The sequence below is a fragment of the Pongo pygmaeus genome, chromosome X, assembly GCF_028885625.2.
Source record: "Pongo pygmaeus isolate AG05252 chromosome X, NHGRI_mPonPyg2-v2.0_pri, whole genome shotgun sequence".
Lineage (NCBI taxonomy): Eukaryota > Metazoa > Chordata > Mammalia > Primates > Hominidae > Pongo > Pongo pygmaeus.
In genome coordinates this window covers 49,270,984-49,295,162 of record NC_072396.2, presented here as the reverse complement: position 1 = coordinate 49,295,162, position 24,179 = coordinate 49,270,984, and the positions used below count along the sequence as shown (strand labels likewise).

Sequence of the window (24,179 nt, the reverse complement as noted above, 5' to 3'; positions counted from 1 at the left end):
TTAAACTAAAGAGCTTCTGCACAGCAAAAGAAACTACCATCAGAGTGAACAGGCAACCTACAGAATGGGAGAAAATTTTTGCAATGTACTCACTGACAAAGGGCTAATATCCAGAATCTACAATAAACTCCAACAAATTTACAAGAATAACCAATAATAACCATTTAGAAAAGCAAATTGAGAAAAATTACACGTATATAGTGACAAAAGTACATACAATATCTAAAACCAGATGATTGGAGCAAGATGGCAGATAGATCCCGTGCCCTACTCAACATTCCATCGAACTGGGAAGAAAATGTTTTCAAGGATCAATTCTTAACAGTAGAGGAAAATAGGAAAGCGTGTCAGTGGTCCACCATAAATATTGAGGCATTCCTGGGAGATAGAGTAGATGGGATCAGACTGATAGAGAAACCCAAGGAGACAAGACCACAGCTCAAATCACTGTAGGCGAGAGATGCTGTTTGTTTTTTGAGATGGAGACTTACTCTGTCGCCCAGGCTGGAGTGCAGTGGCGTGATCTCGGCTCACTGCACCCTCCGTCTCCCAGGTTCAAGGGATTCTCCTGCCTCAGCCCCTGCAGTAACTGGAATTCACAGGAGCCTGCCACCACGGCTGGCTAATTTTTGTATTTTTAGTAGAGACGGGGGTTTCACCCTGTTGGCCAGGCTGGTCTCAAACTCCTGACATCAAGTGATCTGCCTGCCTCGGCCTCCCAAAGTGCTGGCATTACAGCGTGAGTCACTGTGCCCGACCAGGAGATGCTCTTTGTAACAAAGCCTCTGAAAAACTCCAAACCCTGAATGAAAAAAACACGGAGCAGGAAATGGCCTTAGGATAATCATCATGTAGGTTAATTTAAAAGTTCATTAGAAACGTCTGAATCAGCCAGATTCCCCTCCAATACCACAGACAGATTGGCTGGCAGTAGCCACTTTTGCCTCTAAGACGAAACTCTGATAATTGTTCATTAAAGAAAGTGAAGGCCTGGTGAGGTGGCTCACACTTGTCATCCCAGCACTTTGGGAGGCTGAGGCAGGAGGATTGCCTGAGGCCAGGAGATCCAGACCAGCCTGGGCAACATAGTGGACGCCGTCTCTACCAAAAATTAAAAATTAGCTGGGTGTGGTGGTGTGTGCCTGTAGTCCCAGTTAGTTCGGAAGCTGAAGTGGGTGAATCCCTTAAGCCTGAGAGATCGAGGCTGCAGTGAGCTGTAATTGCATCACTGCACTCCAGCCTCAGCGACAGACTGTGATCCTGTCTCAAAAATAACACAAAAAAGTAATGTATCAGAACTTGGTGTAACTTCAGCCCTTTACAGTAATAATCGAGGAGAAAAACACATTTGTGGAGAGGGGACCATGTTCACTCTATCCATGATAGACAGATAGTCGGGAGCTTTATATACCCATGTAACCTAAGAGGTAATGTTCCCTGTCATAACTCACAATCTTCCAACCACCCTTCCTTGCACCTGTCTTGTGGGCTGGGGGACCCAACTTATGGATCCCATCATCCCAGGGAGAAAGAAAAATCAAAACCTTCAGTATCTCTTTAAGGGTATCCTCTGCTGTATTTGCATGGAGGATAAGGCACTCAATATCTAGTAGCCGAATGTTACATTTGTGTAATACAGAACTATACTGGGATAAAATAGAATTTGTTTCCTCTAAGACACAGGTAGAGGTACGTCCACACTGACCTGAGTGGCAGCCACCTTTTCCTGCAGTGCCAGGCAGGGCATGCTCACAGATCTGGGGAACCTCTACTGCTCCTGGAGCCCCAAAACCTCCTTCCTGACACCCTCTCCCTCTGGTGGCTGTGGCAGCCCCCACTTGGCCTTGGGTCTCCCCTGCTTCTTTGCCTGCCCCTCTTCTGTCCACCCTGCATATCTCTGTCTCCCACTGTCCCTGCTGTGACCATGACTGCCTCTCCCTCCCTACACTCTCTCTCTCCTAGGGCTCCTTGTCTTGGGAAAATGAACGCACAACCTCTACCTTGTGACTGGGGACAGAAGCCGGGGCTTGTTCAATTCTCCCTCCCTCCACCACACACACCTGTCCTCCTTAATGTTTCTGAAGTCAGTGAGCTCCAAACTCAGCCCCTCCTGCACCTGCCAGCTGTGGGACCTCAGACAAGACGCCTACCATCTGTCTGGGACTCCGTCTCTCATCTAACATATAAGCATAAAGATGATAGTGTCCTCCTTCCAAGGCTGGGGAGAACCGGGAGGCCTTGATTTCTCCATTCACACACAATCACACACAATGGTTTGTTCGAAAATAGACTCCCATCTGTGCTCCCCTTCCGCAGACCTGTTTCCCCTCCACACTTTGCAATGATACATGTGAGAAAGAACTGGCCCCTTCCGAAATCATCGTCCCCACCCCAGCCCCCAGGCCCCTGTTTGGTGACACCCTTGATGGGCAGTCTCATGCTTCTGTCCAGGGAACTTTCCCACCGTTGCTCCCCTGCATGGAGACTGAGTGGACTTTTCTATTCCCTGTCCATCACGGTCTACAGTGCATGCATCTGCCTCATTCCTCCACGTTCCCCAGATGACGATTTCATCTGTGTCTCCTTCCACATACTCCCAAATGGACCGTCCCAGTCCTTGAACTTGAAAATCATTCAGAGAGGAAAGGCCCAGATGCCCAACCACCTGCTGCAGAATCCTGCTCCAGGACTGAAGTGTATAGTCTCTATCAAAATAAAAACTGGAGGCCAGGTGCAGCGGCTCACTCCTGTAATCCCAGCACTTTAGGAGGCCAAGGTGGGAGGATTGCTTGGGCCCAGGAGTTGGAGACCAGCCTGGGTAACATAGCGAGACTTTCTTGACAAAACCTAAAAAAACTAGTGGGTCATGATGGTGCGTGGCTGTAGTCACGGCTTCTCTGGAGGCTGAGGTGGGAGGATCCCTTGAGCCCACAAGTTCGAGGCTGCATTAAGCTGTGATCGTGCCACTGCACTCTAGCCTGGACAGAGTAAGATCCCATCTCTAGAAGAAACAAAGAAGCAAACAATACCAACGACTGGAAATATCCTCCTCTAGAATGGTGGTCAGGAACATCCGTCTGCCTTGTTGCCTGATGTCTCTCCAGTACCTCGAACAGTGCTCAGCACTAGTACACACTCATTAGTGTTTTGTTGAATAAATGACTCCTTTGACACATCAATTCCACTTCTAAGAATCTTTCCTAAAGAAATATTCACACACGTGCACAGAGCTGTGTGCACAATAATGAGAGGAGCAAACAACTGGGGAACGTTTGCAAAAGTTTATTAACTGTCAGTAACTGATACAGGGGAATCGGATGAGGGGAGTACATGCTGAACAGGAAACAGAGTGAGGGGGGCTTGACCAGGACGCATGGCAATGGAGAAAAGCAGATGGGAGATGCTTATACTGGTACTTGGTGTGTGTGTGTGCGCATGTGGTGTGCGTGTAAATGCAGAGGAAAAAATCAGAAATTAAACACTCAGACCTCCCCTCAGTAGTCACATCTGGGGAGAGAGGAGGGTAGTGCTGTTCTGTGGAGAGAATACCTGACTATACTTGTTTTCTGAGGTAGGTGCATGGATACACAAACCGAAATATGCATTAAGCATGTCTTGCTCATCAATGAAAACGCTAATATCTAACAGAATGGCACACTGTAAGAAAATACAACGGAAACGCTGACATCGAAATCTTGTCACACTAGGAAAAATGACGCTCAACTTTTCACTGTTGTGAACACTTGCTTTCACTTGCTATACACCTGATGACGAGGGGTCCGCAGCCCTGCCCATGTTCGTGAAAGGTCACCACGTTCTGCTTCTCATCATGGGCATGTGTCATACCCCTGAGGCTGAGGCAAGAAGAGAGAAGGAAAGTAAGTGGCAGTGAGTTGCCACCTTGTGACAACTCAATCTCAACTCCTCCTGACCTGCAGACCCTGCACACCCTGATTCTGCCCTACCTCAGGACCTGGACACGCCTTCCACGGTTCCTCGAAGTGAACCCTCTGTTCATGCCACAGTGACTTCCTTGCCTGGGTTATCGATTCCTAGGCTAGAGGAAGGTGTGGCCCGCATATCAGGGCTGACCTGGGGTTTGGGAACCCATAGCATCCTGGGTAGGGAGTAACCTTGGATATACAGGGCAGGGAGTAGAAAGAGCATGGGAAATTAGCCGGGCACGGTGGCTCATGCCTGTAAACCCAGCACTTTGGGAGGCCGAGGCAGGTGGATCACGAGGTCAGGAGTTCAAGACCAGCCTGACCAACATGGTGAAACCCCGTCTCTACTAAAAATACAAAAATTACGCTGGTGTGGTGGAGTGTACCTGTAATCCCGGCTACTCAGGAGGCTGAGGCAGGAGAATTGCTTGAACCTGAGAGGCACAAGTTGCAGTGAGCCAAGATCGCGCCACTACACTCCAGCGTGGGCAACAGAGCAAGACTCCCTCTCAAAAAGGAAAAAAAAAAATAGAGAGAAAGAGCGTGGGAAATCTCATCATTCAGCCTCAATGCTGTACCCTAGAAAATTATGAGAAGGGAATGATTTGGGGAACAAGTGATAAGATGGGATACCAGTACCATGAAAGAATAGCACATCTGCAAGGATGTGGGGGATGGTCCGAAGATTCACTTACGGAGTTACTTGTCATCTTCCTCAGGGTCGCTGATCTCTACATAAATCACCAGCTGCTTTCTCTCACGCAGTCTGTGGGTCCAGGCATGTTTCCCCCTTTTGGGTCCTATGATGGGGAAGAGTTGGAAAATGAGGGTTGGGTAGATTGGAGAGGGTTGGGTAGATTGGAGAGTGTTAGGCTCTGTTTTCTCAAAAGCAGGAGATGCCTCCCCCCTCCCAAGTGCCCCGGACCTTCTTTATCCGGTTTTTCACATTCCCTGGTTTAGAGAGGCTGAGACCTTAGATCCACACCAATACAGGCCAAATGCAAATTAAAATTTTAGCTGCTGGCTCCTTCCGTTGTCAGGTTAAATTCCCAGCCTCTTCACTCGCGGGAACATTCACCGATGCCTCCTTCCATTCAGCATGTATTTGTTAACGGCACACAGGCATACCTTGTTTTATTGCACTTCATTTTTATAGTGCTTCACAGATACTGCAATTTTTTGGGGGGAATTCTCACCAATTTTATACTTTTCCATTATTAGTATATCTGTTATAGTGATCTGTCATTAGTGAGCTTTGATATTATTGTTGCAATTGTTTTGTTGTTCTTTAGTCTCTTAAAATAATTTTTGTTTTTTATGTTAGTGGGTACACAGTAGGTGTATATACCTATGGGGTACGTGAGATGTTTTGATACACGCATGCAATGCATAATAATCACATCATGGAAAATAGGGTGTCCATCCCCTCAAACATTTATCCTTGTGTTACAAACAATTCATTTTAAGCAAACAATTCATTTTAAACAAAATTCATTTTTGAACAATTCATTTTAAACAAAATTCATTTTAAACAAATGATTAGTTTTTTTTACATGTACGATTAAGTTATTATTGACTATAATCATCCTGTTGTATGTAATTGTTTTTGGGGTACCATGAACTGCACCCATAGAAGATGACAAACTTAATCGATTAATGTTGTGTGTGTTCTGACTGCTCCACCGATGAGGTCTTCCCCTATCTCTCCTCCTTTTCTTGGGCCTCCCTATTTCCTGAGACACAGCAACACTGAAATTAGGACGATTAAGAACCCTGCAATGGCCCCTAAGTGTTCAAACGAAAGGAAGAGTCGCATGTCTCTCACTTTAAATCAGAAGCTAGAAATGGCTAAGCTTAGTGAGGAAGGCATGCTGAAAGCCAAGACAGGATGAAAGCTCGGACTCTTGCACCAAACAGCCAAGTTGTGTATGCAAAGGAAAAGTTCATGAAGGAAATAATAGTATATAATGCAAAGGAAAAGTTCTTGAAGGAAATAATAATACTAATACTCCAGTGAACACGCGAATAAGAAAGCAAAACTACCTTACTGCTCAAATAGAGGAAGTTTGAGTGGTCAGGATATTTGACGAAACCAGCCACAACATTCCCTTAAGCCAAAGTCTAATTCAGAGCAAGACCAGAACTCTCTTCAAGTCCATGAAAGCTGAGAGAGGTGAAGAAGCTGCAGGAGAAACTTGTGAAGCTAGTAGAGGTTGGTTCGTGAGGTTTAAGGAAAGAAGCCATCTCTATAACATAAAAGTGCAAGGTGAAGCAGCAAACCCTGATGGAGAAGCTGCAGCAACTTACCCAGAAGATCTAGCTAAGATCACTGTTGAAGGTGGCTACACGAAACAACAGATTTTCAATGTAGATAAAATAGCCTTCTATTGGAAGGAGATGTCATCTAGGACTTTCATAGCTAGAGAGAATTGACTCCAACTTTGAAAGAAGTTCTACTGTGGGTAAAATGCTATCCAATAGCATCACATACTACAGAGAAATCTTTCATGAAAGGGAGAGCTAATCGATGTGGCAAATTTCATTGTTGTCATCTTTTAAGAAACTGCCACAGCCACTCCACCCTTCAGCAACCACCACCTTGATCAGCCAGCAGCCATCAACACCGAGGCAAGACCCTCCACCAGCAAAAAGAGTGTGACTCACTGAAGGCTCAGAAGATTGTTAGCATTTTTTATCGATGAATTATTTTAAAAAAAAGGTATGTACATTTTCAGACATAATGCTATTGCACACTTAGTAGACTGCAGTATAGTGTAAACATAATGTTCTTATGCACTGCAAAACAAAAAAAAAAACGTGTGTGACTCACTTTATTGCAGTGGTCTGGAACCGAACCTGCAATATCTCTGAAGTACAACTGTATTGGGTAACAGGCATTGAGCTGAGTAAGACATGATCCCAGCTTATCACAGATAGAATTGCTTGAGCACCTTTCATGTCATCAGGCCTTCTAGATTAAATTTAATGTCTCCAAACAATTTATGAACTATGATTCTTTATTTCCATCTTATGGACTAGGAACCTGGAGCTGAGGAAATTTGGAAGACTTGCCCCAAGTCACGTGGTTTTTTATATGGATGACAACTCAAGTCTGTGTTTCTGGAAGTCATGTCTAACATCTCATCTGGAGCTGGGCGAGCTCTTCAGCCCAGCCTGGACCCAGGCTTGTCTGGGATCCATGCCACACACCCAGTCCACACACCTGAACATAGCCAGGGAAGCCAGAGGGGTTGTTCCCGAATTCTTTCCTCTTACCAGATGTCTTGTTAATCTTCTCCAAGGTACTTGGTTTTCCCGGGGAGCACAGCTGTTTCCCATCGTTCTGTGGGCCAGATGCCTCTGGCACTTCCTTCGAATCATTTCCTTCCTCTGCTGGCTTCTTGGGCATGATCTTTATAATGTGAAGGTCGCAGATAAACAGTATCAGTGATATTTCTATAGTGCTTTAGAGCTTACAAAGGGTCTTCACATGCATTAGCTTATTCAATATTCTCAACAACGTTGGGAGAGTTACACAGGCCTAAATTAGGAGAAACCTAGGAGGGGAGGTTAGAAGGGAAAGGAATGGCCTAAGTGAATGGGCTTTCCAGGGCTAGAATGCTTATCTTCACACTCTTTTAAGACTCACATTCTTGCAAACAGCAAAAATCTCCATTTAATTGAGAGTTTGGTATACAGAAGATTTGGAGAATAGCACTCTAAGAATTCACAAGATCTAGAAAAGAAAGAGCTTCTATAAAATACAAGGGATACCATATAAGCTTGTAGACAGCTGCTGGGAGAGTAAATGTAAAAACATAGAGAGGCCATAAAACACTGCTGTGAAAGATGGTGTAGGGAGATGAATACAGGGACAGGAGAGGTAAAGAAATGGTTTGCTGAAATTAAACTAGGCAGCAAAGAAAGCAGTACCAGACATGGCATACTACCCTACCGAGGCACCAACATTGAATGTGGAATTAAGTGAGGTGGTACCCATACCAATTCTGGTGCTACTTTTTTTTTTTTTTTTGACACAGAGTCTTGCTCTGTTGCCAGGCTTGAGTGCAGTGGTGCGATCTCAGCTCACTGTAACCTCCGTCTCCCAGATTCAACCATTCTCCTGCCTCAGCCTCCAGAGTAGCTGGGACTACAGGCAGGCTCTAACATGTGCGTTAAGTTTTCTATTTTTAGTAGAGACGAGGTTTCACCATGTTGGGCAGGATGGTCTCGATCTCTTCACCTCATGATCCACCCGCCTCAGCCTCCCAAAGTGCTGGGATTACAGTTGTGAGACACTGTGCCCGGCCCTTAAGCTACTTTTTATTCAGCTTCCTCACTTACGAAATAGTCAACAATACATGTAAAATAGGCTAAGGGAAAGTGCTCTCTGAGCTTGTAAACACTGTTTAAATGTAGTAATAATAAAAAACTAATACTTTTCATGATCGTTCTTTGAATTTGGTCTCCACACTGGCAACCCAATTCCCAGATCCCCTTACCCTCCAAACCAGAGTTGGATCTGCAGTTGTGGGATCACTCATTCAGGGGCCTTCGAGGGATCCCCTGGGCTGGGACGGGGGCTTCAGGGATGTCCCAGGTGCACACAAGGCCATCAAGGAGCTCACGGTAGGGAGGGGCCAACAGTCAAAGCGATTCCTAAGCCATGTGAGTGGCCCCCGTAACAGTTCAGAGGCCAGCTGGTCCTTCCTGTTGCGAGAGTGGGTGTCTCAATGGAAGCACCAGCAGGCCCTATGGGGTGAAGCCCTAGTGAGCAACATCTGAACTTCATAAACAAATGCAAACGTGAATGAGGTTTAAATGGCTTGGAGCTCTGGATTAGACTACCACTGCCACTGCACCTCAGGAAAATTCTTTAACATCTCTGTACCCCGCTAGCCTCATTTTATTATTATTTTGCTGATAACTATGATCTAAAACATGAACTATGATTCTTTGCTTCCATTTCATGGACCAGGAATCTGGAGCTCAGAGAACTTAGAAGATTTGCGCCAAGTTCCATGGCTTTTATATGGGTGACAATTGAAGTGTGTGGCTCGATAGTATTTGGAGATAGTAATAGAAACATCGTCATAGAGGTCTTCCTAAGGATTAAATAAATTAACCCATGTGAACTGCTTAAAATAGTAATCTGGCATCACTGTGAAAACCAAAGAAGTATTAAGGATCACAGCTGTTAATATTATCAAGCCGTCGGTGCTACATAAGTTGTTGTGATAGACATGGGGAGAAGGAGGCAGTGAGGGCATTTTTGATATTCTCCCGCTCTTACCAGTGTTCACATCTGTGGAGGGACAAAGGCTCTCTGGTCCTTTAGATTTGAGAGATACTCACCTTCGGGAAGATTCTCTGGAGCCTGCCGAAAGTCATCTGAGGACGTTCAACTGAAAGAGAATACATCAGAATTTTTCCTTGTTGGTAAACATTTCCAAACTCTAGAGAGACTTCTGTCGCATGAGGGCATTCTGCAGCAGAGGGTTATGAGTCCACTCATTGTTGAGGAGTTATTTGAGATTTGCTTCTGAATTATGCTTTGTATTGGTCGGTGCATTTATCTGCGGCTTCAATTCAGAATTTTCCATCTCATGGTTTGTCACATGGGTATTAAACCCCATCACAGTCTCATCTTATTCCATTACATATCTTTTACTTTTTCCCAAGTAGTTAAATTGATTGGTTGGGAATCTAAACTGTAATCACTCAACATGTGCAACAACTAAAAATCACTGTACACTTAAAATGGGTGAATTTTATGGTATGTCAATTAAGCTGTTAAATGTGTGATGAACCATCAATGATTTAGTCCAGTGGCTCTGAAATATTTTCAGTATAAATATTTGACACTCATTTAATGTCAAAAACTTGGCAGATACTCAAGCACTGGATTTTCAGACCTCTTATAGTGATTGTGGGAGATTGTAGAATCTGGCCTGTTTAGTTGGGAAGTAATAGGTCTATTGGAGACAGTTTGGACATTCTGACCTTGTCTTACAACTGTGTTCTCAGAGCAGAAGAGCAAGTAAACACATATGTCCCCTTTATATTCCTGAAATGCACAAAGATCTCTACGCGAAACTTGTCTTTTTTTCACCCTATATTATCTCTGCTCACTGAGAAGTGGGAAAGCTCTCTGTGTGTTGGATGAGGGATCACTCTTTCAAACTCTCTTCCAAGCTCATCATGGAGAATTGGGGTTGTTGGGGAATGTGAGGACTATTTGGTTTTGATAAAATACAGAGAAAGCGCAATCTTTATTACATAATGTGTTCATCACCCTCACTCCTAAGATACCTATCCAATACCTACATGCTGTTAATGAAACAAACTCTGGAAGTTTTTGGCGGATCTATAGTTTTAACATTTTCTTTTTTTTTTTTTTTTCACTTTTAACATTTTCTTAAATGTCCTTTGATTCATTAACAGTGCTTAGGAAGAACAACATGTCATTTAAAAAAGAAATATTTCAAAAACACAGAAAAGTATGGGGAACAAAATTGAGTACAGTCGGGTCTCAACATTACCCCACAGTTATCTTAGATCTGATTTATTTATTCAGAATATTAGCAATAGTATAAACAGTCCAGGAGTGGTGGCTCATGCCTGTAATCCCAGCACTTTGGGAGGCTGAGGCGAGTGGATCACCTGAGGTCAGGTAGTTTGAGGCCAGAGTGGCCAACATGGTGAAACCCCATCTCTACCAAAAATACAAAAATTACCTGGGTGTGGGGGCAAGCGCCTGTAATCCCAGCTACTCGGGAGGCTGAGGCAGGAGAATCGCTTGAACCTGGGAGGTGCAAGTTGCAGTGAGCTCAGATTTTGCTATTACACTCCAGGCTGGGAGACAAGAGCGAAATTCTGTCTCAAAAAAAAAAATAACAATAACAAAAAACACAACACACACTATCAACAAGTCACAGCTGAAGCTGTGTGTGCAGCACTCAGCAATCCCTGCCCTCCTTCCCTCCTCCACTTACAGCCAGTCACCTTAATTTGATGGCTTTTTATTCACATTCATGTTTGTATACATTTATCATTTACTTATTATCCATAAAAATATATTTTCTTGTTTTGCATGTTTTAAAATTTTATGTGATTGGCCTCTGTAGTTAACTTTCTGCATGCAATTTTTTTTTTCACTCAGCCCCGATGTGTATGAGGGAACAAATGCCTGAGGATCTTTCCCGGGTAGCTGAGCTGAAAAGCAATTGGGCTTGAGGAGACCCTTTCCAGCCCCTTCCAATCTACTCACCCTGATTCCTGTGGTTTCGATCATTATCAAAATCATTCCCGTGGAAGCCTGCAGCCCGTTTACTACACACAAAAGGTGGGAGGGTGACCTTGAAACCTAGAAAGGAGCAAAATGTTTATTTCTTAAGAGACAAGCTTAGGCCCGGCATGGTGGCTCATGTCTGTAGTACCAGCCCTTTGGGAGGCTGAGGCTGGAGGATTGCTTGAGGCGAGGCGCTCAACACTAGCCTGGGCAACATAGAGAGACCCACATATCTACAAAATATAAAATAAAATTAGTTGGGCATAGTGGCACGTGCCTGTAGCCTCAGCTACTCCATAGGCTGGGCAGGAGGATTGCTAGAGCCCAGGAGTTCGAGGCTGCAGTGAGCTAAGATTGCACTACTGCACACTAGCCTAGGTGACAGAGTGAGACTCTGACTAAAAAAAAGAGAGAGAGAGAGAGAGAGAGATACAAGCGAAGAGAAGGAAGGGAGGGTGTGCGTGTTGGGTGGGGGGAAGGTGCCGGGATGCCACAGAGACAGTTGGGCTCATCAGAAAAGATGCCTATGGGAGAGAAACGTGCAGGATCCAGGTATAAGCTCCACTGTGGCCAGTCCCTGCCCTCAGCCCTGACAGGATACAGAAGAGGAGAACACCCAGAAGCTGGCTTGTGATTTTTCCCTGCACAAAAGGAAAATGTGGGGTACTTTCTGCAGCCTAAGAAGTAGCCAAAGCAGGAAAAGGAATGCTCATGTGTCCCCAGACTTGTCTGTTCCCAGAACTTTCTGTTACCTAGTTTAGTCATGACCTCATAGTTTAGCTTCATATACACATAGACGATTTTCTCCAAGGATTTCATCATTTCCCACTCTTTCTTAGAGAAGTATTTGGCAACATCATCGAAGGCCTGGAAAAAAAAAAAAAAGGAATTCTGGCAGTGACTCAGCTAGGCATGTCTGCCATTCAGCTGGAGCTGCTTCCTGTGTGCTGGATCTGGGAAGTGGGGATGATAGTCTGTCCTGGTTGATGCCATGGCTAACTGACAGAACATGAGGGAACTTCCCTAGCTTTTCCCCTGCCACACAGTAGGGCTTTAATGCTGCTGGCTGGCTCTCTTCCCACCTTCCAGAATGGAGTGGGAGTCACCAAATGTAGTGCACGGTCAGAGACTTGTCTCCAGGGATGCTAGGTGATGACAGAGCGAGGGTGGGAGGCTCCCAAGGGTCCAGATCTCCCCTGAGACCCTGCTCCTTGTCCCCAGTACCTCTGTCCTCCTCTCCTCAGAAACCTGGTCACCCCACACTGTCCCCTGGGCCACTACTCTGCCCCCTCCAGGTCACCTCACCTTTCGTAACTTCTCTGATATTTGAGCATCATCCCTGGGTCTCCTTGCAAAGGCGTCGTCTCCGTTCATGGCACTGGGAGCAGTCTCACCTGCAAGAGAAACAGCCTGAGTCTTTCCAGCCTCAGGACCTTTGGTGCTCTGGGCGGGGTGGTGCACGCCTGTAGTCCCGGGGCTGAGGCGAGAGGATCGCTTGAGCCCAGGAGGAATGATTTGAGTGAGCTTTTTTTTTTTTTTTTGAGACAGGGTCTCGCTCTGTTGCCCAGGCTGTGTTGCAGTGGCACGATCGTGGCTCACTGCAACCTCCACCTCCCGGATTCAAGCGATCCACCACCTGTGGCCTCCAAAGTGCTGGGATTACAAGCGTGAGCCACCACGCCCAGCCCAGATTTCTTAAGTTACTACAGAGCTCCTAGGAAAAATCCCATACCTGAAAAAGTTAGAAACTGACAGGAAGGATTTGAGATGGCGACCTGCCTCACATAAATACATTATTAAAATTAGATAAGAAATGCACCACGGGGGAGGGGAGGGGTAGGAAGAATGGAAAGAGAAAATCAGCGCATGCTTACCCTGATTGTGGAAGAATCAAAAGAGCAAATCACAGTGTGCGTACTCTGAACTTAAAGTAGCCAATCCAAGGGGACGCTTTTGGCGGGAAAATCAGAGCCTCCGCCCCCGCCCCCCCTTTGAGAAGGTTCTGTCCCTAGATCCTGGACTGACAGACGCCACATCAGCTTCACTTGTTCCGCCTACTGTTCTGACTTCTAATTGGCCAGATGGAGTTCACCAACTGCCCTGATTGGTCCATCATCCTTGGGCAGTGACATTGCAGAATATTGTCGCCTCCTCCAGCCACACTTTGTGCGACAAAGTGGGTGGTCCTCAGGCGCCATCAGGAGATTTTGAACTCTCTGAAGACCGTCCCTGGATCTTGGGTTAAACATCTGGATTCTAGTCTGAACCGTGGGAAGAAAAAAATAGTCGATCTGTGATTTTTCTATTTGAAAGACACAATGTTTTCCAAACTAGCACATTTGCGGAGGTTTGCTGTACTTAGTCGTGGAGTTCATTCTTCAGTGGCTTCTACATCTGTTGGAACTAAAAAAACAGTCCAAGGCCCTCCAACCTCTGATTGCATTTTTGGAAGGGAATCTAAGTATGGTGCGCACAATTACCATCCTTTACCTGTAGCCCTGGAGAGAGGAAAATGTATTTACTTATGGGATGTGATTGTGGTATTGGTTACATCCGCCTTGACCAATCCTCCCGTCTCGTTCTCGGGACTACAGGCATGCACCACCCTGCCCAGGTTGTGTTTTGTTTTGTTTTGTTTTGTTTTGTTTTGTTTTGTTGAAACAGGGTTTCTCTATGTTGGCCAGGCTGGCCTCAACCTCCTGGGCTCAAGGGATCCTCCCGCCTCCTCAGCCTGGGGACTACAGGCATGCACCACCCTGCCCACGGTATTTTTTTTTTTGTTTTTCAGTAGAAACCGGATTTTGCTATGTTGCACAGACTGGCCTCAACCTCCTGGGCTCAAGCAATGCTTCCGCCTCAGCCTCAGGACTACAGGCGTGTGCCATTCTGCCCTGATAATTTTTTTTAGGAGAGACAGGCTTTCGCTATGTTGACCAGGCTGGTATCGACCTTCTGGGCTCAAGCAATCCTCCCACCTCAGCCTGGGAACTACAGGGGTGAGCCACCCCACCCACACTATTTTTTGTTGTTCTTGTTGTTAGTAGAAATGGGGTTTCACTATGTTGGCCAGGCTGGCCTTGACCTCCTGGGCTCAAGCAATCCTCCTGCCTCGGCCTCGGGACCACCGGCACACACCACCCAGCCCCTACTATTTTTCTAGTAGAGACAGTTTCGCTATGTTGTCCAGGCTGGTCTCCACCTCCTGGGCTCAAGTGATCCTCCCGCCTCTGCCTCGGGACTGCAGGCCTGCACCACCCTGCCTTTTGCTATGTTTCCCAGGCTGGTCTCGACCTCCTGGGTTCACTCAATGATTTGAATCCGGGAAGGGGAGGTTGCATTGAGCTGAGATCCCACCACTGCACTCCAGCCTGGGCGACAGAGAAAAACTATCGAAAAGAAAAGGAAGGGAAGGGAGAAGGGAAGGGAGAAAGGATGGGAGAAGGGAAGGGAGAAGGGAAGGGAAGGGAAGGGAAGGGGAGGGGAGGGGAGGGGAGGGGAGGGGAGGGGAGGGGAGGGGAGGGGAGGGAAGGGAAGGGAAGGGAAGGGAAGGGAAGGGAAGGGAAGGGAAGGGAGAAGGGAAGTGAAAGGAGAAGGGAAGAGAAGGGAAGGGAGAACGGAAGGGAGAACGGAAGGGAAGAAGGAAGGGAAGAAAGGGAAGGGAAGACGGGAAGGGAAGACAGGAAGGGAAGATGGGAAGGGAGGAAGGGAAGATGGGAAGGGAAGAAGGGAAGAGAAGAAGGAAGGGAAGGAAAGGAAAGGGAAGGAAAGGGAAGAAGGAAGGGAAGGGAAGAAGGAAGGGAGGGAGGGAGGGAGGAAGAAAGGAAGGAAGGAAGGAAGGAAGGAAAGAAGGAAGGAAGGAAGGAAAGAAGGAAGGAAGGAAGGAAGGAAAGAAAGAAAGACCAGCTGAATCTCCGTAAGAACAGTAAGCTTTGTGATATTTTAACTTACCCTCGTCCCGTCTCGTGATCCCAGCTTGGTTCTGTTTATTGTTGATGAAATACAGACAGGGCCAGAACTGGTAGATGGCTAGCTGTTGATCATGAAAATGTTAGGCCTGATATAGTCCTCCTTGGAGAGGCCCTTTCTGGGGGTTGATACTCTGTGTCTGTGGTGCTGTGGAATGATAACATAATGCTGACCATTAAGCCAAGGGAACATGGGTCCACATACGGTGGCAATCCACTAGGCTGCCAAGTGGCCATCGCAGCCCCTGAAGTTTTAGAAGAAGAAAACCTTGCTGAAAATGCAGAAAAAATGGGTATTCTCTTGAGAAATGAACCCATGAAGCTACCTTCTGATGTTGTAACTGCTGTAAGAAGAAAAGAATTATTTTAGTTATGTATTTATTTACTTAAGTCACAGGTTCACTCTGGTTGCCCAGGCTGGATTGCAATGGCGCGATCTTGGCTCACTGCAACCTCCGCCTCCTGGGTTCAAGTGATTCTCCTGCCTCAGCCTCCTGAGTAGCTAGGATTACAGGCACGCACCACTATGCCCAGCTAACTTTTGTATTTTTAGTAGAGATGGGGTTTCACCATGTTGGCCAGGCTGGTCTCGAACTGCTGACCTCAGGTGATCCACCCACCTTGGCCTCCCAAAGTGTTGGGATTACAGGTGTGAGCCACCACGCCCGGCATGGAAAAGAATTATTAAATGCTATTGTTATTAAAGAAACCAAAGATTGTGATGCTTGGAAAGTGTGTCTAAGACTTCGAGATAATGGACTTCTGGCCAAGCCAACCCATGGCGACATCATCAGGTTTCGCCTCCGCTGGTGGTCGAGGAGGATGAGATTCCAGGGTCAATTGTCATCATTAACAAGACCATCTCGTCTTTCTGAGGGTAGCAGCTGTTTTCAGTGGTCCCTGGGAGCCGGCTGGAGACAGGTGGTCCTATAAAAGCTCTGCTCTTAATGTGGGCACATTCCACTCCCATGTGTCTTCAAAACCTTTTTGTGGAATGTATGTTTTTTTGCAGTTGATACATACTAGAACAACGTTTATGAACCTGCCCGTTGCTTTGTAACGTAAGTAAGAGAATTTAATGGCATCTATATTCAATGAATGTTTTGATGTGTATGTGTACTTTCTAAGGTAAAATGCATCTATGTATATTGACAGCCTTTAAATCACATCCTTCAGTATAATTTACATATGTTTTTATAATTTCCATGCTAGTATAAATGTTTTGTATTTGAAAATGTTAACTCTGGGGTATTACATAAGTGGCTTCACCTTATAAAGTCAAATCATTGTTATCACTGAATTTTAGGAAGGATGAATGGTTAAGCATATATAAAATACTAATATTAAGTAAACTTCATGTTGGCTAACACCAAGATGTATTCCATGGATGTCATTATTTTCAATTAAGAATTAGTGTTTAACATTCCTAAATTGTTTTGAGTGCTTGATTAAAATTTGTAGAAAAATGTTTATTTTTTATTTTTTATTTTTTGAGATTTTTATTCTTATTTTTATTTTTAAAATTTTTTTAGTAGAGACGGGGTTTCACCGTGGTCTCGCTCTCCTGACCTTGTGATCCACCTGCCTCGGCCTCCCAAAGTGCTGGGATTACAGGCATGAACCACCGCGCCTGGCCGAAAAATGTTTAGTTTTAATATTTCTTTAAATTTTAAATAAAGCTTATATTTCAGAAAAAAAAGATACAGATCATGGCCAGGTGCGGTGGTTCACGCCTGTAATCCCAGCACTTTGGGAGCCCGAGGTGGGTGGATCACCTGAGGTCAGGAGTTTGAGACCAGCCTGGCTAACATGGAGAAACCCCGTCTCTACTAAAAATACAAAACTTACCAGGCATGGTGGCACGCACCTGTAATCCCAGCTACATGGGAGGCTGAGACAGGAGAATAGCTTGAACCAGGAAGACAGGTTGCAGTGAGCCGAGATCGTGTCACTGCACTCCAGCCTAGGTGACAGAGTGAAAATCCCTCTCGGGAAAAAAAAAGAAAAAAAAAAAAGGTACAGAACATTTCCATCACCAAAGTGCTATCCCTTGTGCTACCCATTTTTAGTAATACCCACTCTCCTCCCATCCACCATCCCTAACCCCTGGCAACTACTAATCTTCTTCATTTCTACGATTTTGTCTTTTCTACAATGCTGTACAAATGAAATCTTATAGTATATAACATTTTACGGGCTTATTTCACTCAGCATAATTCCATGGAGATTCATCCAAGATATTAATATTTTTGTATCAATAGTTCATTGTTGTTGTTTTTGTTGTTGAGATGGAGTCTCACTCTGCTGCCCAGGCTGGAGTGCAGTGGTGCGATCTCGGCTCACTGCAACCTCTGCCTCCCAGGTTCAAGAGATTTTACTGCCTCAGCCTCCCGAGTAGCTGTGACTACAGGCGCGTGCCACCACGACTGGGTAATTTTTTTTCTGAGATGGAGTCTCGCTCTGTCGCCCAGGCTGGAGTGCAGTGGCGCAATCACTGCTCACTGCGAGCTCCGCCTCCTGGGTTCACGCCATTCTCCTGCCTCAGCCTTCCGAGTAGCTGGGACTACAGGCGCCCGCCATCACTCCCGGCTAATTTTTTGTATTTTTTAGTAGAGATGGGGTTTCACCGTGTTAGCCAGGATGGTCTCGATCTCCTGACCACGTGATCCGCCCTCCTTGGCCTCCCAAAGTGCTGGGATTACATGTGTGAGCCACTGCGCCCGGCCAGTTGTTCATTTTTATTACTGAGTAGTATTCCATGGTATGCATGTACCACAGTTCAACCATTCGCTTATTGTAGGACATATTGATTATTTCCAGCTTTTGGCTATTACAAGTAAAGCTGCTATGAACAATCGTGTACAAGTTTCTGGATGGGCATACATTTTAACTTCTCTGAAGTGTAATTGTTGAATTGTATGGTCATTGCATGTTTAGTTTTATAAGAAACTACCAAACTGCTTTTACCTTCCCAGCAGCACTTAATGAGGTGTCCAGTTTCTCTGCATCCTTGTCACCATTTGGTGTTGTCACTATGCCTTTTATTTTAGCTATTTTAATAAGTGTGTAGTGATACCTCATCATGGTCTTAATTTGCATCTAATGAAGCAAACGAGTGTTGAACATCTTTTCATGTGCTTATTTGCTTATTTCCTCTTCAGTGAAATGTATGTTCATATCTTTTCATAATTTTCTAATTGGATTATTTGTTTTTTTTTACCGTTGAGTTATTATTATTATTATTATTATTATTTTTAAGGCAGAGTCTCTCTCTGTTACCCAGGCTGGAGTGCAGTGGCATGATCTTGGCTCACTCCAACCTCTGCCTTCCAGGTTCAAGCGATTCTTGTGCCTCAGCCTCCTGCGTAGCTGGGATTACAGGCACGCACCAACATGCCTGTCTAATTTTTGTATTTTTAGTAGAGATGGGTTTTTGCCATGTTGCCCAGGCTGATCTCAAACTCCTGGCCTCAAGGGATGTGCCTTCCATCCACCTCGACCTTTCAAAGTGCTGGGATTACACAACTGAGCCACCACGCCCGGCCTACGGGTGAGTTTTGAGAGTACTATACATATCTATTATATATTCTGGATGTGAGTCCTTTCTTGGATACGTGGTTTGCAAACATTTTCTCCCAGTCCATACTCTGTTTTCTCATCCTTTTAACAGGGTTTCTTGCAGAGCAAAAGTTTTAAATTGGATGAAATCTAATTTACTTTTTTTCCTTATGGATTATGCTTTTTGAACTGTTCACTATGCCCTACATCTCAGACGTTTCTCCTATGTTTTCTTGTAAAAGCTTTTTTTTTAGTTTTATATTTCAGATTTAAATATATGATCCACTTGAGTTACTTTTCTGTATAACGTTATGAAGATTAGGTCTTTTTTTTTTTTTTTTTTTTTTTTTTTAGCCTATGGATATGCAACTGCTCCAGCACTATTTGTTAAGCAGATGATCCTTCCTTCTTTTTGTCTCTTTGTAAAAAATCAGTGTGCGGCTATTTGTAGGTTCTCTATTTTGTTCCAGTGATCTATGTGTATATTCTTCTCCCAATACTACACAGTCTTGATTCCTGTAGCTATATAAGAAGTATTGAAATATGGTAGAGCCATTCCTCCTACCTTATTCTTCTTTTTCAAAAATTGTCTTGGCTATATAAATTGTTTTTGATATGGAGTCTCACCTGTGTCACCCAAGCTGGAGGGCAGTAGGGTGATCTCGGCTCACTGCAATCTCTGCCTCCCGGGTTCAAGGGATTCTCCTGTCTCAGCTTCCCGAATAGCTGGTATTACAGGCATGCACCTCCACACCCGGCTAATTTTTGTAATTTTAGTAGAGACAGGGTTTCGCCATGTTGGCAAGGCTGGTCTCGAACTCCTGACTTCAAGCGATCCGCCCGTCTCGGCCTCCCAAAGTGCTGGGATTACAGGCGTGAGCCACCGTGCCCAGCCCAGCGTTGTCTTAGCTATTGACAATTTGTTACAGCAACAATAAAATATGAATACATGTAGAAACAGATTAGTGAAAAAAATAGAAAGTCGAGAAACAGACTAAGTTATGTGCAAAATTCAGCATGCATTTCCAAACACTGGGCAAAAGATGGGTTGTATAATAAATGATTGCTTGACAAGTGTCTATCCATTTGAAAAAATAAATATTAAAATACTTACTTTAAACCACATAAAATAATAAATTCTAAAAATTCACTGACTTAAATGTGAAAACGTAAAGTCATAAAGAACTAGATGAAAATTTAGGAAAATATTACAGTGTAAGACATCTTGAGTTGGCATAGGCACTTCCTGACATTACACCAAGGCTATGAACAATGAATCTGACATACTTAAAGGTGTAAAAATTAAAGTATCATCTAAGTCAAAAGACACCATAAACAACTGTGTAAAAAGGCAAATTTTGGAGAAAATGGTGAAGCATCCGCAGTAAAAGTAACCATCTCTAATATACAACAAATCTTTTGCATATCATAAGAGAAATTGAAACAACCCAATGAAAAAATTCGGGCATGGCACTACCTCACCGTATAGTAGAAAACGATTATGAAATAGAAAGCATGAAAGTAAAATAATAAAGGAAATGGAGAATAGATCCCAGAAGTTTCACCGTTCATCCAATAGAAGTTCCAGACCTACAGAATAGAAAGACTGGGCCAGGCGCAGTGGCTTACGACTGTAATCCCAGCACTTTGGGAGGCCGAGGCAGGCAGATCAGCTGAGGTCAGGAGTTCGAGACCAGCTTGTCCAACATGGCAAAACCCTGTCTCTACTAAAAATACAAAAATTAACCCGGTGTGGTGGTGGGCATCTGAAATCCCAGCTACTTGGGAAGCTGAGGCAGGAGAATCAGTTGAACCTGGGAAGCGGAGGTTGCAGTGAGCTGAGGTCTTGCCACGGCACTACACCCTGGGTGAGAGAGCAAAACTATGTCACAAAAATGAAAAAAAAAAAAAAAGAATATTAAGACTGGGGAGAAGGCAGTACTTGAAGAAATAATGTTCTAGAATTTTCTGAACTGAACAAAGACACTTTGGGAGGCCAAGATGGGTGGATCGCTTAAGGTCAGGAGTTTGAGACCAGCCTGGCTAACATGGAGAAACAGCGTCTCTACTAAAAATACAAAAATTAGCTGGGTGTGGTGACGGGTACCTGAAATTCCAGCTACTTGGGAAGCTGAGACAGGAGAATCGCTTGAACACGGGAGGCAGAGATAGCAGTGAGCCGAGATCACCCCACTGCCCTCCAGCTTGGGCGACAAAAGTGAGACTCCTTCTCAAAAAATGTATATGTAGCTAAGACAATTTTTGAAAAAGAAGAATAAGGTGGGAGGAATGGCTCTACCATATTTCAATACTTCTTATATAGCTACAGGAATCAAGACTGTGTAGTATTGGGAGAAGAATAGACACATAGATCACTGGAACAAAATAGAGAACCTAGAAATAGCCCCACACTGATTTTTCCCAAGAGACAAAAAGAAGGAAGGATCGTCCCCTTAACAAATGGTGCTGGAGCAGTTGCATATCCATAGACAAAACAACAACAACAACAACAACAACAAACAAACAACACCAAAAACCCTAATCTTCTCATATATATGTATATATATATACATATATATGTAAAACTCAAGTGGATCATAGATTTAAATCTAAAATATAACACTAAAAAAACTTTTACAAGAAAGAGTAGGAGAAACGTCTGAGATCTAGGCATAGTGAATGGTTCAAAAAACATAATCCATAAGGAAAAAAATAAATTAGATTTCATCCAATTTAAAACTTTTGCTCTGTAGAAAGCATGTTAAAAGGATAAAAAAAACAGGGTGTAAACTGGGAGAAAATGTTTGCAAACCACATATCCAACAGAGGACTCACATCCAGAATATATAACGGATATGTATAGTACTCTCAAAACTCAACAGTATGCCAGGCGTGGTGGCTTACGCTTGTAATCCCAGCACTTTGGGAGATCGAGGTGGACAGAGAGTAGATCCCTTGACGCCAGGAGTTTGAGACCAGCCTGGGCAACATGGCAAAACCCATCTCTACTAAACATTCAAAAATTAGGCAGGCATGATGGTTCGCACCTGTAATCCCAGCTACATTGGAGGCTGAGGCACGAGAATCGCTTGAACCTGGGAGGCAGAGGTTGGAGTGAGCCAAGATCATGCCACTGCATTCCAGCCTCGGTAGCAGAGCAAGACTCTGTCTCAAAAACAAAACAACACAAAACAACAGTAAAAACAAACAAACAAATAATTCAATTAGAAAATTATGAAAATATATGAACATACATTTCACTGAAGAGGAAATAAGCAAATAAGCCCATGAAAGGCTGTTCAACACTTATTTGCTTCACTAGATGCAAATTAAGACCACGATGAGGCATCACTACACACTTATTACAACAGCTAAAATAAAAGACATAGTGACAATACGAAACGCTGGAAAGGATGCAGAGAAACTGGACATCTAGTAAAATGCTGCTGGGAAGGTAAAATTTTACAGCCACTCTGGAAAGCAGTTTGGTAGTTTCTTATAAAACTAAACATACAGTGACCATACAATTCATCAATTACACTTCAGAGAAATTAAAATTTATCCCCATCCAGAAACTTGTACATAATTGTTCATAGCAGCTTTACTTGTAATAGCCAGATAGCCGGATATAATCAATATATCCTACAGTAGGTGAATGGTCAAACTGTGGTACATCCATACCATGGAATACTACTCAGTAATAAAAATGAACCATAGGCCATGCGTGGTGGCTCACACTTGTAATCCGGTATTTTGGGAAGCTGAGGCAGGCAGATCATGAGGTCAGGAGGCAAGTAGATCATGAAGTCAGGAGTTCGAGACCAGCCTGGCTAATATGGTGAAACCCTGTCTCTACTAATAATACAAAAATTAACTGGGCGTGGTGGCATGCACCTGTAGTCCCAGCTACTTGGGAGGTTGAGGCACGAGAATTGCTTAAATCCGGGAGGCAGAGGTTGCAGTGAGCCAAAACCACGCCACTGTGCTCCAGCCTGGGTGACATAGTGAGACTCCAGAAAACAAAAACAAAAACTTAATAAATACAGTTAAGAAACTATCTTAAAATGCAAAATCTCCATTTTTATAGACTGATTATTTAAAAGGTAAAGAAAAACAGATCAACATATTAAGAAAATCTTTTTCAAACATAGAGGAGCAGACTCGCCCTGCTTCAGTTCACCCTTGACACTAATGTTCAATTTTTAGAAAAACTGATAAACAATTTCTTTTTAATCCCAACCTATCCGATGATATATAAGACCCCCTTCCCAAGGCTCAGCCTTCATAAACCCTCAGCAACTTGCCTAGACATTCCATCATTTTTTTACCCCCAGTCTTAGCCGTATAAATTTTTATTTTTATATTGGACTCCATTCCAAGTACTAACCAAGCCCAACCCTGTTTAACTTCTGAGATGAGACAAGATTTGGCGCATTCTGGGTGGTATGGCCGTAGACTATTTTTTATATTAAAACAACCAATCATTTTATTTTAGGATAAAAATGTATTGTCACTCAGACCACACAGTTTTGTCATATAAAAATTACTTTTTGCACATTTTGTATATAGAATTACATATACTAAGAACTTTCCATTTTTAGTACCCTTAATTTTTAGTAAAAACTTAGGAAGTAGTTTGGAACTGTTATATATTAACATCTCAGGAATATATATTTTATAATCTTTAAAAATATTTCTATAGAACAGTTTTCAATGTGGCATTTTATTAACAGATCCAAATACTTTTTGTCTTTTATAAAACTTAAGGGCCAAGAAAAAACTTGTATTTATGTTCAGCGATTTGTATCCATTGTTTTCTTAGTTGGAAACGATCCCGGCATTTAGCGAGTACCTATTACTTAATCTAACATAACATAACTTTAATATTTCATCTCCATATGGTAAGAGCAAGAGAAAAAAACATTTCAAATTACATGAAAAGTTCACTTATAAACATGTATCTCAGAGTTACCTCATTTATTCATTTTAACAATTATACCTAGATTACTTATGAAAACTGACATATTAAACAAAGCCAGTCGGCCGGGGTTGGTGGCTCACGCCTGTAATCCCAGCACTTAGGGAGGCCAAGAAGGGCAGATCACTTGAGGTCAGGAGTTCAAGACCAGCCTGGCCAACAAGGTAAAACCCCATCTCTACTAAAAATACAAAAATTATCCAGGCATGGGGGCGCACGCCTTGAGTCCCAGCTACTTGGGAGGCTGAGACAGGACAGTCTCTTCAACCTGGGAGGCAGAGGTTGCAGCGAGCCGAGATAGCACCACTGCACTCCAGCCTGGGCGACAGAGGGAGACTCTGCTCTAAATAAATAAATAAATAAATAAATAAATCTAGTCATTTGGAGTTATTTTCCTATTAAAACATTTTTATAGCCTGTAAATGTCAGGTATCCACCTGAGA

General features: G+C 43.8%; 1 protein-coding gene and 1 pseudogene across 2 annotated transcripts in view; one reads left to right on the top strand and one right to left on the bottom strand.

Moving 5' to 3' along the window:
* LOC129024517 (protein SSX4) overlaps positions 1–13,206 on the bottom strand; it is a 42,745-nt gene extending 29,539 nt beyond the window's left edge. The window contains exons 1-8 of one of the 2 annotated variants that reach the window (XM_054471625.1): positions 13,110–13,206; positions 12,541–12,629; positions 11,988–12,102; positions 11,215–11,310; positions 9,300–9,349; positions 7,221–7,356; positions 4,640–4,744; positions 3,263–3,854 (exon numbers count right to left, since the gene is read on the bottom strand). In XM_054471625.1, coding sequence (XP_054327600.1) covers positions 4,644–4,744; positions 7,221–7,356; positions 9,300–9,349; positions 11,215–11,310; positions 11,988–12,102; positions 12,541–12,609 — 567 coding nt within the window. In that variant the 5' untranslated portion in view covers positions 12,610–12,629; positions 13,110–13,206 and the 3' untranslated portion in view covers positions 3,263–3,854; positions 4,640–4,643. Of the gene's footprint in view, positions 1–3,262; positions 3,855–4,639; positions 4,745–7,220; positions 7,357–9,299; positions 9,350–11,214; positions 11,311–11,987; positions 12,103–12,540; positions 12,630–13,109 lie in introns of those variants that run through there. The other variant, XM_054471624.1, reaches the window with a different exon arrangement.
* Positions 13,081–16,075, top strand: LOC129024071 (ornithine aminotransferase, mitochondrial-like; annotated as a pseudogene).
* The last annotated feature ends 8,104 nt before the right edge of the window (positions 16,076–24,179 follow it).